This window comes from Panthera tigris, chromosome F2 (assembly GCF_018350195.1).
Source record: "Panthera tigris isolate Pti1 chromosome F2, P.tigris_Pti1_mat1.1, whole genome shotgun sequence".
In the NCBI taxonomy this organism is placed as follows: Eukaryota; Metazoa; Chordata; class Mammalia; order Carnivora; family Felidae; genus Panthera; species Panthera tigris.
The window spans coordinates 33,359,907-33,374,398 of NC_056676.1; the positions used below are offsets into that span (position 1 = coordinate 33,359,907).

Here is a 14,492-nt window from a genome sequence, read left to right on the forward strand (position 1 = left end):
AGTTGATCTTAGCTATACTCGTTAGAGTTGCAAAAACTCTGGGTTTGTGTCTCAATGAGATCAGAGGAACCAATGCTTGGATTTGATTATACAAGTGAGAAAAGATGTTGAAAAACTAAACAGAACAGTGAGGCAACCTAGAGATCACCTTCCTTAAAGGAGGCAATATTCCTGGAGCCAGGCACCATGGCCACCCAGGTGAAGTTGAAACTAGAGTAGACTTGACGACCAGGATCTGGTTAGTTTTTGGAGTCAGCCACTATTGAGACCTGGTTTGAGATAGAGAGAGGGGGAGACATACTCTGGGTTCTCCTTTTATTCTGTCCTAACCTAGTCAGATGCCAGATAATGTGGAAATATGAGAAATCATCCCTTCTGTCATACAGAGCAGATCAGTGGAAAGATCCAGGAATGGATCCGAGGAGAAACAGACTTAAAACCAGCCAGGGACCGAGGACTGGGATCTCTATTAAGCTCATCAAATGACTGTGATATTGGGCTGGAAGTCTCCAAAGATGGAAGAACTTTGCTAAACACTCCAATTCTGGAAATTTAATTTGAGCACAATTTGTCAGACGTCTGATATGTGCTAAATGTTATGTTAGGTACTAGAGATATAAAGATGATTAAGATATGGTTGCTTTTCTTAGCTCAAAATCTAAGACAAGTATAAAAACAAATTGCAACATATGAAATGTTATTAAGTATTTTAATTTCAGCTATCTATAGAGTGTTAAGGAAACATGGAAAAGATGCAAAAATTAATTCCAGATAAATTAATAGAGGCACAAAGATTTGCAAGTGTGATATTTTGAAAATTGGATTTTCTGGCTCTCTAATGTAGATTTGTATTTGGTGCTAGGGGGTAGGGAAATGGATCAGTGAGGACTCTTTTGCTTGAGAACAATAGGAACTCCAACACAACACGGATAAAGCAATAATGTGAAGCCACAGGCTACAATCAGCCCTCAGTGTTCCTACTTCTTGGCTGTCTCCACCTCTGTGGGCTTTGTTACCAGTCAGACTCTCCCTTCATAATGGGAGGGTAGAAGTCTGCACCTCTATACCTAAACCACCTCCTGTAAGCCACACCAATGGTAAAGGAGAGCTTCTTTCTTCAAAAACTTCAAAAAATGTCTGTCTTTCACTCATTTGCCTCAGTTGAGTCACATGTCCATCCTTATCATCATGGCCAGCAGATAGAACATCCGTTTGGAGAAGCAGGTGGAACTTGGGGCTAGTACCTGAGGAAGGGAGAAAGGCTCCTGGGTGACAAAAGCAATAAATGTCTACTCTGTAACTGAAAGAGTGGCTGAAGAGTGATCTGAAGAGAATAAAACTCATGAGCTAATTGATACCTTCCAGAACTCACCATCAGCCACCTAAAAGAGAATGAAGTTTCTCAAGCCAAAAGCAAGGTCAGCATTTCAGTAAAGGCACAAGATTTTTTTTTTTTTATGTTTATTTTTTTGAGATAGAGAACAGCATGAGCAGGGGAGGGACAGAGAGCGAGGGAGACACAGAATCTGAATCAGGTTCCAGGCTCTGAGCTGTCAGCACAGAGCCAGATGTGGAGCTCAAACCCACAAACCATGAGATAATGACTCGAGACAAAGTTGTATGTTCAACCGACTGAACCACCCAGGAGCCCCCGGGGCACAAGATTTTTAAAAGTTTTTTTGTTTTTTGTTTTTTGTTTTTTGTTTTTCTGCCAGTGCTTTGATACAATGTTAAGTCAATACTTTTTCACAGGGATGAGGAAGGATGGGTACGTAAACTGGAATCGGCAAACCTGGTAATGTCAGCAGAAAAGGGCTATTTGTTGATGCAATTCAGTTGGTGTTCCATGCAGGGCTCATATGTTGATGTTGGTTTCTGATCACTGTGGTCTGTCTCTCGCTGGCTTCTCTCTTGTTCCAAGGAGGCAGAGAGGTCTCTGTTAGCTTTCATCCGCATCTCTCTTAGTCTTCTATGGATTGGTCTAGTGATTGATCATACCTACTATTCTCAGTGCCTTTGTCTTTACAGGTGGCTTTAGGAAGTATTTTTGGAAAGCATTAACAAATGAACACATGAATGAGTAATAAATGCTCTGATTACGTGTAAAATTAGCACGTTTTGAAATCCACTCTTCTTCAATGAAATAACAAGTGTCCACAGGTTACTGACCTAAAATCTCAAGCAATTTCTCCCCTTAGGGAAATGGTAATCAATTGTGAAATTAATTCAAGATAAATGAGGGTGGAGGTTTAGATTGTAGTTGTTTCTTTGTGATTAAATGCACACACCCTTTCCCTAGGATGGTCTCCAACCACCGGAAGCCCTTCCTTGTTAGGGCCAAGGTCCTCCTAAAACCTCTGACTAAAACCTTCTGCTGCCATCATCTGGACAACTATGAAATTTTCTTCCACAACCTATGCCATGGACCATGGACCATGGCTCAAAGTGGTTTGCAGATATCTGGGGCCCCAGAGATACTTGTAGGGGGTCAGTGAAGTCAAAGGTATTATTTGCCTTTTTCAACTGCTTTGGTATTTGCACTGATGGTGTAAAGTGATGATGGATAAAATTGCTGATTTCTTAGCATAAATCAAGGCTGTGGCAATAAATGGTGTTAATAGTCATTTTCTTCTTGCATGCATCGTTTTAAAATGCCAATTTCTCTTAAGAAAGTCCTTGTTGTTAAGGTTAATTGGATTCATATTATTGAAAATTAGTTTGAGCTTAACTATTAATCTCAACTCCCAAGTACACATTTGTTTAACTTGGTGTGACATAATGGGAAATTTGCCAGAACTTCACCTGCATATAGAAGTATGGTAGTTTTCTTTAGGGAAAGCATTGTGCAATGATTTGAGTTGCAAACTGAACTAGACACTTTTTCTTTTTCTTTTTTTTTAAGTAAACCCTACACTCCATGTGGGGCTTGAACTCACAACCCTGAGATCAAGAATCACACACGCTACCAAGCGAGCCAGCCAAGTGTCCTGCACTTTTTTTCATTGAGCATCATTTTTACATAAAAGAGCAACTGACAAACTGGATAGTCAGACTTGGGTAATCGGCAAATATTTTCCTGGAAATGAGCAAAGTGAGCTTTTCATTTCAAGAAAAACAACTAAAAGCGTTTGTTGGCAAAGATAAAATTAGAACTCTAAAGAGAAAATTAGGATTTTGGAAAACTTACATCTGCCTAGGCGAGCATGCCAGCTTCTCAATGCTTAAAGACATTTTTGATTAGACCAGTGGTAATTTTTTTAAATGTGATTTTTGTGATATCATCTAATGAATTGTGCCAACATTTTGAAGATATGCATAACTCGGTGAAGCAATACTTTCTAAACAAAAGGTGCGTGATGTTACAAACGCATGCACAGATAAAATATCTATTCACAATGCAAGACAGACCAATAAATTTTAGTGCAACAAAGTATGAAAAGTTTATTCATAGAGTTTATTTATATGTAACTTTTAAGAAAACGCCAATTGTTAAGTTTCGGTGTATTACTAAAGAAGAATATCCACAATTATCCAAAAAGGCTACTAATGTACTCCTCTATTTTCTACCTATGTGTCTGTGTGAAGCTGGATTTCCTACAAGCATTTCAAACAAAAGAGCCTAAAATGACAGATTAAATGTAGAAACAGACAAAAGAATCAACTTGTCTTCTAGTTAGCCAGATATTAGAGATTTACAAAAATGTAAGTGCCACTTACTACATTTTTTGTTTTATAAAATATTATTTTCATAAAATTTGTCATGTTCACTTATTTACTATATAAGTCCATTATCTTTAGATGAACTGATACATAAATGCTTAATATTTTCTCAGTTGTAATTTCTAGTACAGTGAATAACAGCAGATATAACCCACATTAACAAAAGCTCTTTGAGGTCTTCAGTAACTTTTCTTGTTTGTTTCTATTTTTTTTAATTTTTTAAACTTTACATCCAAATTAGCATATAGTGCAACAATGATTTCAGGAGTAGATTCCTTAGTGCCCCTTACCCATTTAGCCCATCCCCCCTCCCACAACCCCTCCTGTAACCCTCAGTTTGTTCTCCATATTTATGAGTCTCTTCTGTTTTGTCCCCCTCCCTGTTTTTATATTATTTTTCTTTCCCTTCCCTTATGTTCATCTGTTTTGTCTCTTAAAGTCCTCATATGAGTGAAGTCATAGGATTTTTGTCTTTCTCTGACTGACTAATTTCACTTAGCTTAATACCCTCCAGTTCCATCCACATCGTTGCAAATGGCAAGATTTCATTCTTTTTGATTGCCAAGTAATACTCCATTGTTTACGTGTACCTCATTTTCTTTATCCATTCATCCATCGATGGACATTTGGGCTCTTTCCATACTTTGCCTATTGTTGAAAGTGCTGCTATAAACATGGGGGTGCATGTGTCCCTTTGAAACAGCACACCTGTATCCCGTGGATAAATGCCTAGTAGTAGAATTGCTGGGTCCTAGGGTAGTTCTATTTTTAGTTTTTTGAGGAACCTCCATACTGTTTTCGAGAGTGGCTGCACCAGCTTGCATTGCCACCAACAACGCAAAGAGATCCTCTTTCTCTGCATCCTCACCAACATCTGTTGTTGCCTGAGTTGTTTATGTTAGCCATTCTGACAGGTGTAAGGTGGTATCTCATTGTGGTTTTGATTTGTATTTTCCTGATGATGAGTGATGTTGAGCATTTTTTCACGTGTCGGTTGGCCATCTGGATGTCTTCTTTAGAGAAGTGTCTATTCATGTCTTTTGCCCATTTCTTCACTGGGTTATTTATTTTTTGGGTGTTGAGTTTGATAAATTCTTTATAGATTTTGGATACTAACCCTTTATCTGATATGTCATTTGCAAATATCTTCTCCCATTCGGTCAGTTGCCTTTTAGTTTTGCTGATTGTTTCCTTCACTGTGCAGAAGCTTTTTATTTTGATGAGGTCCCAGTAGTTCATTCTTGCTTTTGTTTCCCTTGCCTCCAGAGATGTGTTGAGTAAGAAGTTGCTGTGGCCAAGATCAAAGAGGTTTTTGCCTGCTTTCTCCTTGAGGATTTTTATGGCTTCCTGTCTTACATTGAGGTCTTTCATCCATTTTGAGTTTATTTTTGTGTATGGTGTAAGAAAGTGGTCCAGGTTCATTCTTCTGCATGTCACTGTCCATTTTTTCCCAGCACCACTTGCTGAAGAGACTGTCTTTATTCCATTGGATATTCTTTCCTGCTTTGTCAAAGATTAGTTGGCTGTATATTTGTGGGTCCATTTCTGGGTTGTCTACTCTGTTCCATTGATCTGAGTGTCTGTTCTTGTGCCGGAACCATACTATCTTGATGATTACAGCTTTGTAGTATAGCTTGAAGTCTGGAATTGTGATGCCTTCTGCTTTGGTTTTCTTTTTCAAGATTGTTTTGGCTATTTGGGGTCTTTTCTGGTTCCATACAAATTTTAGGATTGTTTGTTCTAGCTCTGTGAAGAATGATGGTGTTACTTTGATAGGGATTGCATTGAATATGTAGATTGCTTTGGGTAGTATTGACATTTTAACAGTATCTCTTCTTCCTATCCAGGAGCATGGAATCTTTCTCCATTTTTTTTGTGTCTTCTTCAATTTCTTTCATAAGCTTTCTATAGTTTTCAGCGTATAGAATTTTCACCTCTTTCGTTAGATTTATTCCTAGGTATTTTACGGTTTTTGGTGCAACTGTAACTGGGATCAATTCCTTGATTTCTCTTTCTGTTGCTTCATTGTTGTTGTATAGGAATGCAACCGATTTCTGTGCATTGATTTTATATCCTGTAACTTTGCTGAATTCACGAATCAACTCTAGTAGTGTTTTGGTGGAATCTTTTGGGTTTTCCATATAGAGTATCATGTCATCTGCGAAGAGTGAAAGTTTGACCTCCTCCTGGCCGATTTGGATGCCTTTTATTTCTTTGTGTTGTCTGATTGTAGGGGCTAAGACTTCCAATACTATGTTGAATAACAGTGGTGAGAGTAGACATCCCTGTGTTGTTCCTGACCTTAGGGGGAAAGCTCTCAGTGTTTCCCCATTGAGGATGATATTAGCATTGGGTCATTCATATATGACTTTTATGATCTCGAGGTATGCTCCTTCTATCCCTACTTTCTTGAGGGTTTTTATCAAGAAAGGATGCTGTATTTTGTCAAATGCTTTCTCTGCATCTATTGAGAGGATCATATGGTTCTTGTCCTTTCTTTTATTGATGTGATGAATCACGTTAATTGTTTTGCGGATATTGAACCAGCCCTGCATCCCCGGTATAAATCCCGCTTGGTTGTGGTGAATAATTTTTTTAATGTATTGTTGGATCTGGTTGGCTAATATCTTGTTAAGGATTTTTGCATCCATGTTCATCAGGGAAATTGGTCTATAATTCTTTTTAGTGGGGTCTCTGTCTGCTTTTGGAATCAAGGTAATGCTGGCTTCATAGAAAGAATTTGGAAGTTTTCCTTCCATTTCTATTTTTTGGAACAGAGAATAGGTGTTTCAAGAGAAACAAGAGAATAGGTGTTAACTCTTCCTTAAATGTTTGGTATAATTCCCCTGGAAAGCCATCTGGCTCTGGACTCTTGTTTTTTGGCACATTTTTGATTACTAATTCGATTTCCTTACTGGTTATGGGTCTGTTCAAATCTTCTATTTCTTCCTGTTTCAGTTTTGGTAGTGTATATGTTTCTAGGAATATGTCCATTTCTTCCAGAGTACCCATTTTATTGGCATATAATTGCTCATAATATTCTCTTATTATTGTTTTTATTTCTGTTGTGTTGGTTGTGATCTCTCCTCTTTCATTCTTGATTTTATTTATTTGGGTCCTTTCCTTTTTCTTTTTGATCAAACTGGCTAGTGGTTTATAAATTTTGTTAATTCTTTCAAAGAACCAGCTTCTGGTTTCATCGATCTGTTCTACTGGGTTTTTTTTGTTTTGTTTTGTTTTGTTTTTTTTTTTTGGTTTTGATAGCATTGATTTCTGCTCTAATCTTTATTATTTCCTGTCTTCTAGGTTTTGGGTTTTATTTGCTGTTCTTTTGCCAGCTCCTTGAGGCATAAGGTTAGGTTGTGTATCTGAGATCTTTCTTCCTTCTTTAGGAAGGCCTGGGTTGTTATATTCTTTCCTCTTATGACCACCTTTTCTGCATCCCAGAGGTTTTGGGTTGTGGTGTTATCATTTTCATTGACTTCCATATACTTTTTAATTTCCTCTTTAACTGCTTGGTTGGCCCATTCATTCTTTAGTAGGATGTTCTTCAGTCTCCAAGTATTTGTTTCCTTTCCAAATTTTTTCTTGTGGTTGATTTCGAGTTTCATAGAGTTGTGGTCTGAAAATATGCACGGTATGATCTCGATCTTTTTGTACTTACTTAGGGCTGATTTGTGTCCCAGTATATGGTCTATTCTGGAGAACGTTCCATGTGCACTGGAGAAGAATGTATATTGTGCTGCTTTAGGATGAAATGTTCTGAATATATCTGTTAAGTCCATCTGGTCCAGTGTGTCATTCAAAGCCATTGTTTCCTTGGTGATTTTTTGATTAGATGATCTGTCCATTGCTGTGAGTGGGGTGTTGAAGTCTTCTACTATTATGGTATTACTACCGATGAGTTTCTTTATGTTTGTGATTAATTGATGTATATATTTGGGTGCTCTCACGTTTGGTGCATAAATGTTTATAATTGTTAGGTCTTCTTGGTGGATAGACCCCTTGATTATGATATAATGCCCTTCTGCATCTCTTGACACAGTCTTTATTTTAAAGTGTAGATTGTCTGATATAAGTATGGCTACTCTGCTTTCTTTTGTTGACCATTAGCACGATAGATGGTTCTCCATCCCCTTATTTTCAATCTGAATGTGTCTTTAGGTCTAAAGTGGGTCTCTTGTAAACAGCATATAGATGGATCTTGTTTTTTTATCCATTCCATTACCCTATGTCTTTTGATTGGAGCATTGAGTCCATTGACGTTTAGAGTGAGTACTGAAAGATATGAATTTATTGCCATTATGATGCTTGTAGAGTTGGAGTTTCTGGTCGTGTTCTCTGGTCCTTTCTAATCTTTGTTGCTTTTGATATATATAGATATAGATATAGATATAGATATAGATATAGATATAGATATAGATATAATATAAATATCTATATCTATATCTATATCTATATCTATATCTATATCTATATCTATATATATATAAATTTTTCATCTTTTCTCCCCTCAGAGAGTCCCCCTTAAAATTTCTTGGAGGGCTGGTTTAGTGGTCACAAACTCCTTTAATTTTAGTTTGGGAAACTTTTTATCTCTCCTTCTATTTTGAATGACAGCCTTGCTGGACAAATAATTCTTGGCTGCATATTTTTCTGATTCAGCCCATTGAATATATCCTGCCACTCCCTTCTCGCCTGCCAAGTTTCTGTGGATAGGTCTGTTGCAAACTTGATCTGTCTTCCCTTGTATGTTAGGGACTTTTTTTCCCTAGCTGCTTTCATGATTGTCTCCTTGCCTGAGTATTTTGTGAATTTGACTATGATATGCTGTGTTCATGGTCAGTTTTTGTTGAATTTAATGGGGGTCCTCTGTGCTTCCTGGATTTTGATGTCTGTGTCTTTCCCCAGGTTAGGAAAGTTTTCTGCCATGATTTGCTCACATAACCCTTCTACCTCTATTTCTCTCTCTTCCTCTTTTGGGACCCCTATGATTCTGATGTTGTTCCTTTTTAATGAGTCACTGATTTCTCTAATTCTTAAATTGTGCTCTTTTGCCTTAATCTCCCTCTTTTTTTCTGCTTCATTATTCTCTATAAGTTTGTCCTCTATATTGCTGATTCTCTGTTCTGCCTCGTCCATCCTTGCCGCCGCTCCATCCATCCATGATTGCAGCTCATTTAAGCATTTTTAATTTCATTCTGGCTATTTTTTACTTCTTTTATCTCTGCAGAAAGGGATTCTAATCTATTTTTGACTCCAGCTAGTATTCGTATTATCGTGATTCTAAATTCTGGTTCAGACATCTTGCTTGTATCTGTGTTGGTTAAATCCCTGGCTGTCGTTTCTTCGTGCTCCTTCTTTTGGGGTGAATTCCTTCATTTTGTCATTTTGAAGGGAGAACAGGAATTAATGTGGTAGAAAAATTGAAATGAAAAAAATTACAATTAAAAAATATTAAAATTAAAAGTTAAACACACACACACACACACACGTAAACACAAATTGAATAGATGATGCTAGATCCTAGGTGTGTTTTGGTCTGGGTGTTGGTAGTGGTTTGACAGATTAGAGAAAAAAAAGGGGGGGGGGAAGGAAAAAAAAAAGGAAATCGCTTGAGAATTTGAAAAAATGAATACACTGAAGTAGACTAAAATGAGATGATGGAGGTAAAATAGAATTTGAAAAAATATTCACAGAAGTAAAGAATATAGTAGAAAAAATTAAAGAAAAATATTTTTATTAAAAACTAAAAATAAAAATGATTTTTTTTCTTTTTATGTGTTCAAGAAAAAGAAAAGAAATGAAAAAGAAAAAAGAGAAAAAAGAAAAAAGAAAAAAGGAATAAAGGAAATCGTTTGAAAATTTGAAAAAGTGAACACACTGTAGTAGACTAAAATAAAATGATGGAAGTAAAATAGAATTTGAAAAAATTTACATAAAAGCAAAACATATAGTGAAAAAATTAAATAAAAATATTTTTAAGGGAAATTGAAGGTAAAAATGAAGTTTTTCTCTTTCTGCATTCAAGAAAAAGAAAAGAAATGAAAAAGAAAAAAAGGCGATTGTTTGAAAATTTGAAAAGGTGAATACACTTACGTAGACTAAAATAAAATGATGGAAGTGAAATAGGATTTGAAAAAATTTACACAAATTAAAAAATATATTAATAAAAATTAAAGAAAAATATTTTTAATAAAAATGGAAAATAAAAATGAATTTTTTCTTTCTGTATTCAAGAAAAAGAAAAGAATTATAAAAAAGAAAAAAGAACAAAAAAGAAAGAAAATTGAATTAATGAACCTGCTAACAGATTGAAGTAGGACTGAAATTGCTTCGTTTTCCCCTAGAAGTCAGTCTATGTAGCTCTTTATAGTCCATAAATTAAGCTGACGGTGAGACTTGTGTTCTTGAAGAGCGAAGTTGGCCCAGTTGGGCGGGGCTCAGTGTAACAGCTCCGCTCTCCACTAGATGGCGCTGCTAGCCTACTGGGGCGGATTGTTGCAGGGCTTGTAGGTGTGTATGCGCATGTGCACGATTGGTGTGAATGGCGCTAGCCAGCTACCCAGTCTGTTCTCCCAGATCAGCAATTGCACACCTGTCCACCTTCAGCTTTTGTCCACTCCCTGCTTTTTCATCTCCGTGACCAGGCCCCAGGCAGTAGCCCTCTCCTGAGTTTTGTCTGAGATGCGGCTGTTTTCCCTGGCCCCTTACTTCTGAAGGACTGTGGCTTTGACTGGTTCCTTGCCTCTGCAAGTGGGTCTCACAGAGCAATGACCAAATGAGCAATGGCTGAATGTCGGCTGCACCCACAAACACTTGCTGCACCCCACTGCTGCCGGTGCCCCAAGACTGCGGCCAGGTGCTAGCCCGCCCCAGAGACAGTGTCATAGCAGCGTTTCAGGGATTATTGAAATCACAACACACATCCGGCACCAGGCTTCACCCTTCAAGGACCTTGTTCCAGCACCAGCGAATGTGGCCGCCTTTTGGGCTGGGACCAGGTGGCTTCAACAGTCTCTACCAAATGTCCTTCCAGCAGTGGAACTGCTTTTCCCCGTGTGGCCCAAGAACCTCCCAGACCCCACTCTGCTCCTGGGGATTCGCCGTTCCCACCAGAGCACCGACAGGTATCGAGCTGTGGAGTTGCAGCCTTTGTGCTCCCCTTGTTTAGTCTTAATGGAATTTAAATCCTTTCCTTTCTCCTTTCTCCCTTTTTAGTTTAGTCCCTGCGGCTGTTTCCAATTTTTCACTTTCTCTCCAGCTGCTTTTGGGGAGGGGTGCTCTTCCCGTATTCTCCCCCCCTCCCCAGTCTCCGTCCTCTCTCCACCCGCAAAAGTGTTTCCCTACCTTTTGCGGCTTCTGGCTGCCCAAATTCACCTCTCTGCGCCGCATACCTGCTGAATTCTGTGGTTCAGGTTGTGCAGATTGTTGTGTTAATCCTCCAATCAGTTTTCTAGGTGTGTAGGATGGTATAGTGTTGGTCTGGCTGTATTTCATGGACTCGAGACACAGAAAACTTCCATGCTGTTCTGCCATCTTGGCTCCTCCCTCCTTTAAATAATCATTTCTTTCCTCTGTTTCCCCTTTCTCTGCCTGCTTCCCCAGGGCAGCTCACTGGCTCTACGCTGCCCGTCTCGGCAGAGACTCTGTGACTCGGAAGGAGAGCAGGTGCTGCCTGTGATGCTTCCCTTCCTAGCTTTTGTTTCCAAATCCTTCAGTAACTTTCAAGAGTAAAAGGTCCTGAGACCAAAAGGACTAAGAGTGTTTCCCGCGGACCCTGTCATGATTCAGTGTCCCACCCTTCATTCTTCTCAGCAGAGATCTGTTATCAAAGAGTTGTGATAGAAACAAAATTTTTTTAAAATAAATAAAGAAATAAGTAAATAAGTTGTGATCAGGTCTAGTGAACAGTAATTAAGTTCTATTAATACTGTAATAGAACTAGGTACGGACATGCATCCATATTACCCAGATGTAAGAAGGTAAATTCTGGTCACATAGTCTCACATTATTTGCATAGGATTAACCACTCTAGTTCAGGTCCTTCTAGATTTACTATTCACTTTGCAACATCAAATCTAAGGTCAAGCAATTTGCACTAATTCCTATTTAGGTGCCGAAGGAACAATATAATTTCCTCTAAGTTTGGGGTAACTCCTTGAATTCAAGTCCAAACTACTTGTTGTAGATGCTTTGAAGTCCTGGCCTGTAGTTCCCTGGTTTGTGCCAACAGAAATTTCTCACCCCCTTTTGCTCTTAGCAGATTGCCACTTCTCCTGCTCTAAGCACTCAGTTTTAAAAAATTTCTTCCCAGTCTTTTGTCTTCTTATTGTGTATTACAGAATGGTTCTGACCATGAACTCCAGGTTTCTTTGCCATATCCTTTCCCAGTCTCATCTTTTACTTTTATCGACCTTCCCTTTCCCTTGATCCCTCCTCTCCTACCTGAGAGAGTTACCGGCCTTCCAGTTCTTGCTTCTTCTCTGGGAAAAGAGCAATAATCTATCTTGGCAGATTAGTTACAATTCGGCTTTCTTGCTAGGTCAGTGCAGAAGGGTGTGGCCAGATGGCTCCTTCCTAAGGAGTGTCCTAAGTTGATATACCTTAATAAGTTCTCCAGGTATAGAGCCAAGCCCTCATCTCTGCAAGGTTAGCTTACTTTGTCACTGCAATGAATTCCTTTTTTAAATGCAGACTCGTAAGTGAGGCCACAAGTTTGATACAGAAAACACAAACGTCAAGTTATTAATTTATAAACAGTAGCATGCATCTGATATCATCTGGAATGCTCAGATCAGCATGACCATGCATTCAAAGAATATTTACTGAGTTCCACTAGGAAGGTAACCATGCATAGGAAACCAAATCAGAAGTTTTCTCAGTGAGTATGGAATTCAGGACAAAGAAGACAAATAGAAGAAGTAAATGTTTTACATCAGTAGACCTGGAATAATTTAAAATATCCAGCTCACTAAAAGGGGTGATTTTCAAAGTGAGACCATAATAATAGAATTTTGTTGGCTGTATCTCCCAGCATTATTTCCAAAATATGGATAATTTTGCCAGAAGAACTAAAATACTTGCTCTGTTGGTTAATGTTTTCTCAACATTGGATCATATTTGGATAAACTCTTATTATGTACCTCTATGGTTTTCATTTTCTATTGTTTTGTGACAAATCAACCTCTTCCCTAGTTAGCACATCCTTTCTTTTAACATGTCAACATTCACTAAGTAAGAGTTTCAGATCTGAGGGCCATTTACCGTTTAAGGATAGTCTTTAAATGTCTGTTCTTATCCAATAATGTACAGATTATAAAGCCCAATTCTTAGAGCTATTTAGCTGATGTATAGAATTTTAAACTTACTTTTCTTATTCGCAAGTTTTTATTGGGAAAGTCTCTAAATCTCCCCAAGGACTGAAAATGGAATTATTTAAATTACTTGCAGAATGGATAAAAAAGAATATAAAGAAAATGAGACAGCATACCTAAAATAATGCCTTTTCTGCTGAGTGTATAAACTCTTCACACCAGTTGGCTTGGAGATCCCACCTTTGTAGAGGAAACCTTGAAGAGGAAAGGAAGGATGGGTACAGTCAACTGTTAACTTCACTTCCAGCCAAATGCCGGTGCAGAGGTGAATGGCTCAGCCAGCTTTATGTTATACGACCTAGAGGGAGGCCACAGGCTCATGGAAAATGGGATGCTGTGGATTCATGAGATACTGTAAAGAGTAAATAATGTGTGCACACTGAAGGCAGTAGGTACAATGTATGCGTATGAGGAGAGGGGAATACAGAAGGATGTCAGTAATACATGTGATGTTTGCTGTGTTCCTTTTACCCGTAGAGTTGTTAAAGGATAGAGTTAAAAATAAGAAGGGGTCACCTTGTGTAATCTTAAAAAATAGTAATAGCATAGTCTGTTTCTTTGTTTCATCTTGTTTATTTTCATGGGAATTTTCTTTTAGGGAAACTTATCTTTTGATAAAGGAGATACAGTGTTTTTTCAGCCAGCTGGGATGAAAAGCAAAAGAATAAAGTCAGGGATACAAATGGCAGGCATTGGCTGTGATAAATATGAGTCAGACTGATCACAAATCCATGACCAAGTAGAGGTCTTGCAGTTATAAAAACTTTTGAAGACAATTTTCAGGGTTGTTATATAATGAAAATCTTGGAGACCCATGAAACTCCTGGAGCCCTGATCCCAAGGGGTCTCTCGAATATCATTAACCTAACAGTGTCCTTTTCTCTGGGCATAGGGACTATTCTGTGTTGGGTTTCTTCACGTGTCACTCAGACATCCTGAGATCAAGTAATGAAACAACAATTCCTAAACCCACATCTGTTTGCTCCTATTATTTGCTGTGTAGTTGATATACTTTCTGTGTTTTTCCCTTTAGAAATCGGAGCCTAGACAAACACAAGCTTGAAGTGCTCCTTCCTTGAACAATGGAAGGTACTGTTGTGCTTTGCAGCTACACAGAGGCATACTTGAAGCTGAGTTTGCTCACTCATCACAGGAGTTTGAAATCTGAGCTCCAATTATTCCTTTACTTAAAGGAGTCTATTAAGAAAACACAAAGCCAGATCTGGCTTTCTGACCAATATTAAGGAAGAAAGGAAACAGAGAGCTCTATTTTTTTTTTCTTTATTATGAGGATACACTTCATTCCTATCCAAGCAAAAACTCCTTGTCATATATAATGAAAATGCATCTTTGTTAGAAAGCAGTAAGATTGAGAATGTTATGAGGGCATATTCC

At 38.1% G+C, this 14,492-nt stretch overlaps 1 protein-coding gene across 1 annotated transcript in view; it reads left to right on the top strand.

Annotated features, from left to right (window-relative positions):
• CA13 (carbonic anhydrase 13) overlaps nt 1-14,492 on the top strand; it is a 71,312-nt gene that overhangs the window by 39,036 nt on the left and 17,784 nt on the right. The window contains exon 8 of the mRNA XM_042972886.1: nt 14,131-14,186. Coding sequence (XP_042828820.1) covers nt 14,131-14,160 — 30 coding nt within the window. The 3' untranslated portion in view covers nt 14,161-14,186. The remainder of the gene's footprint in view (nt 1-14,130; nt 14,187-14,492) is intronic.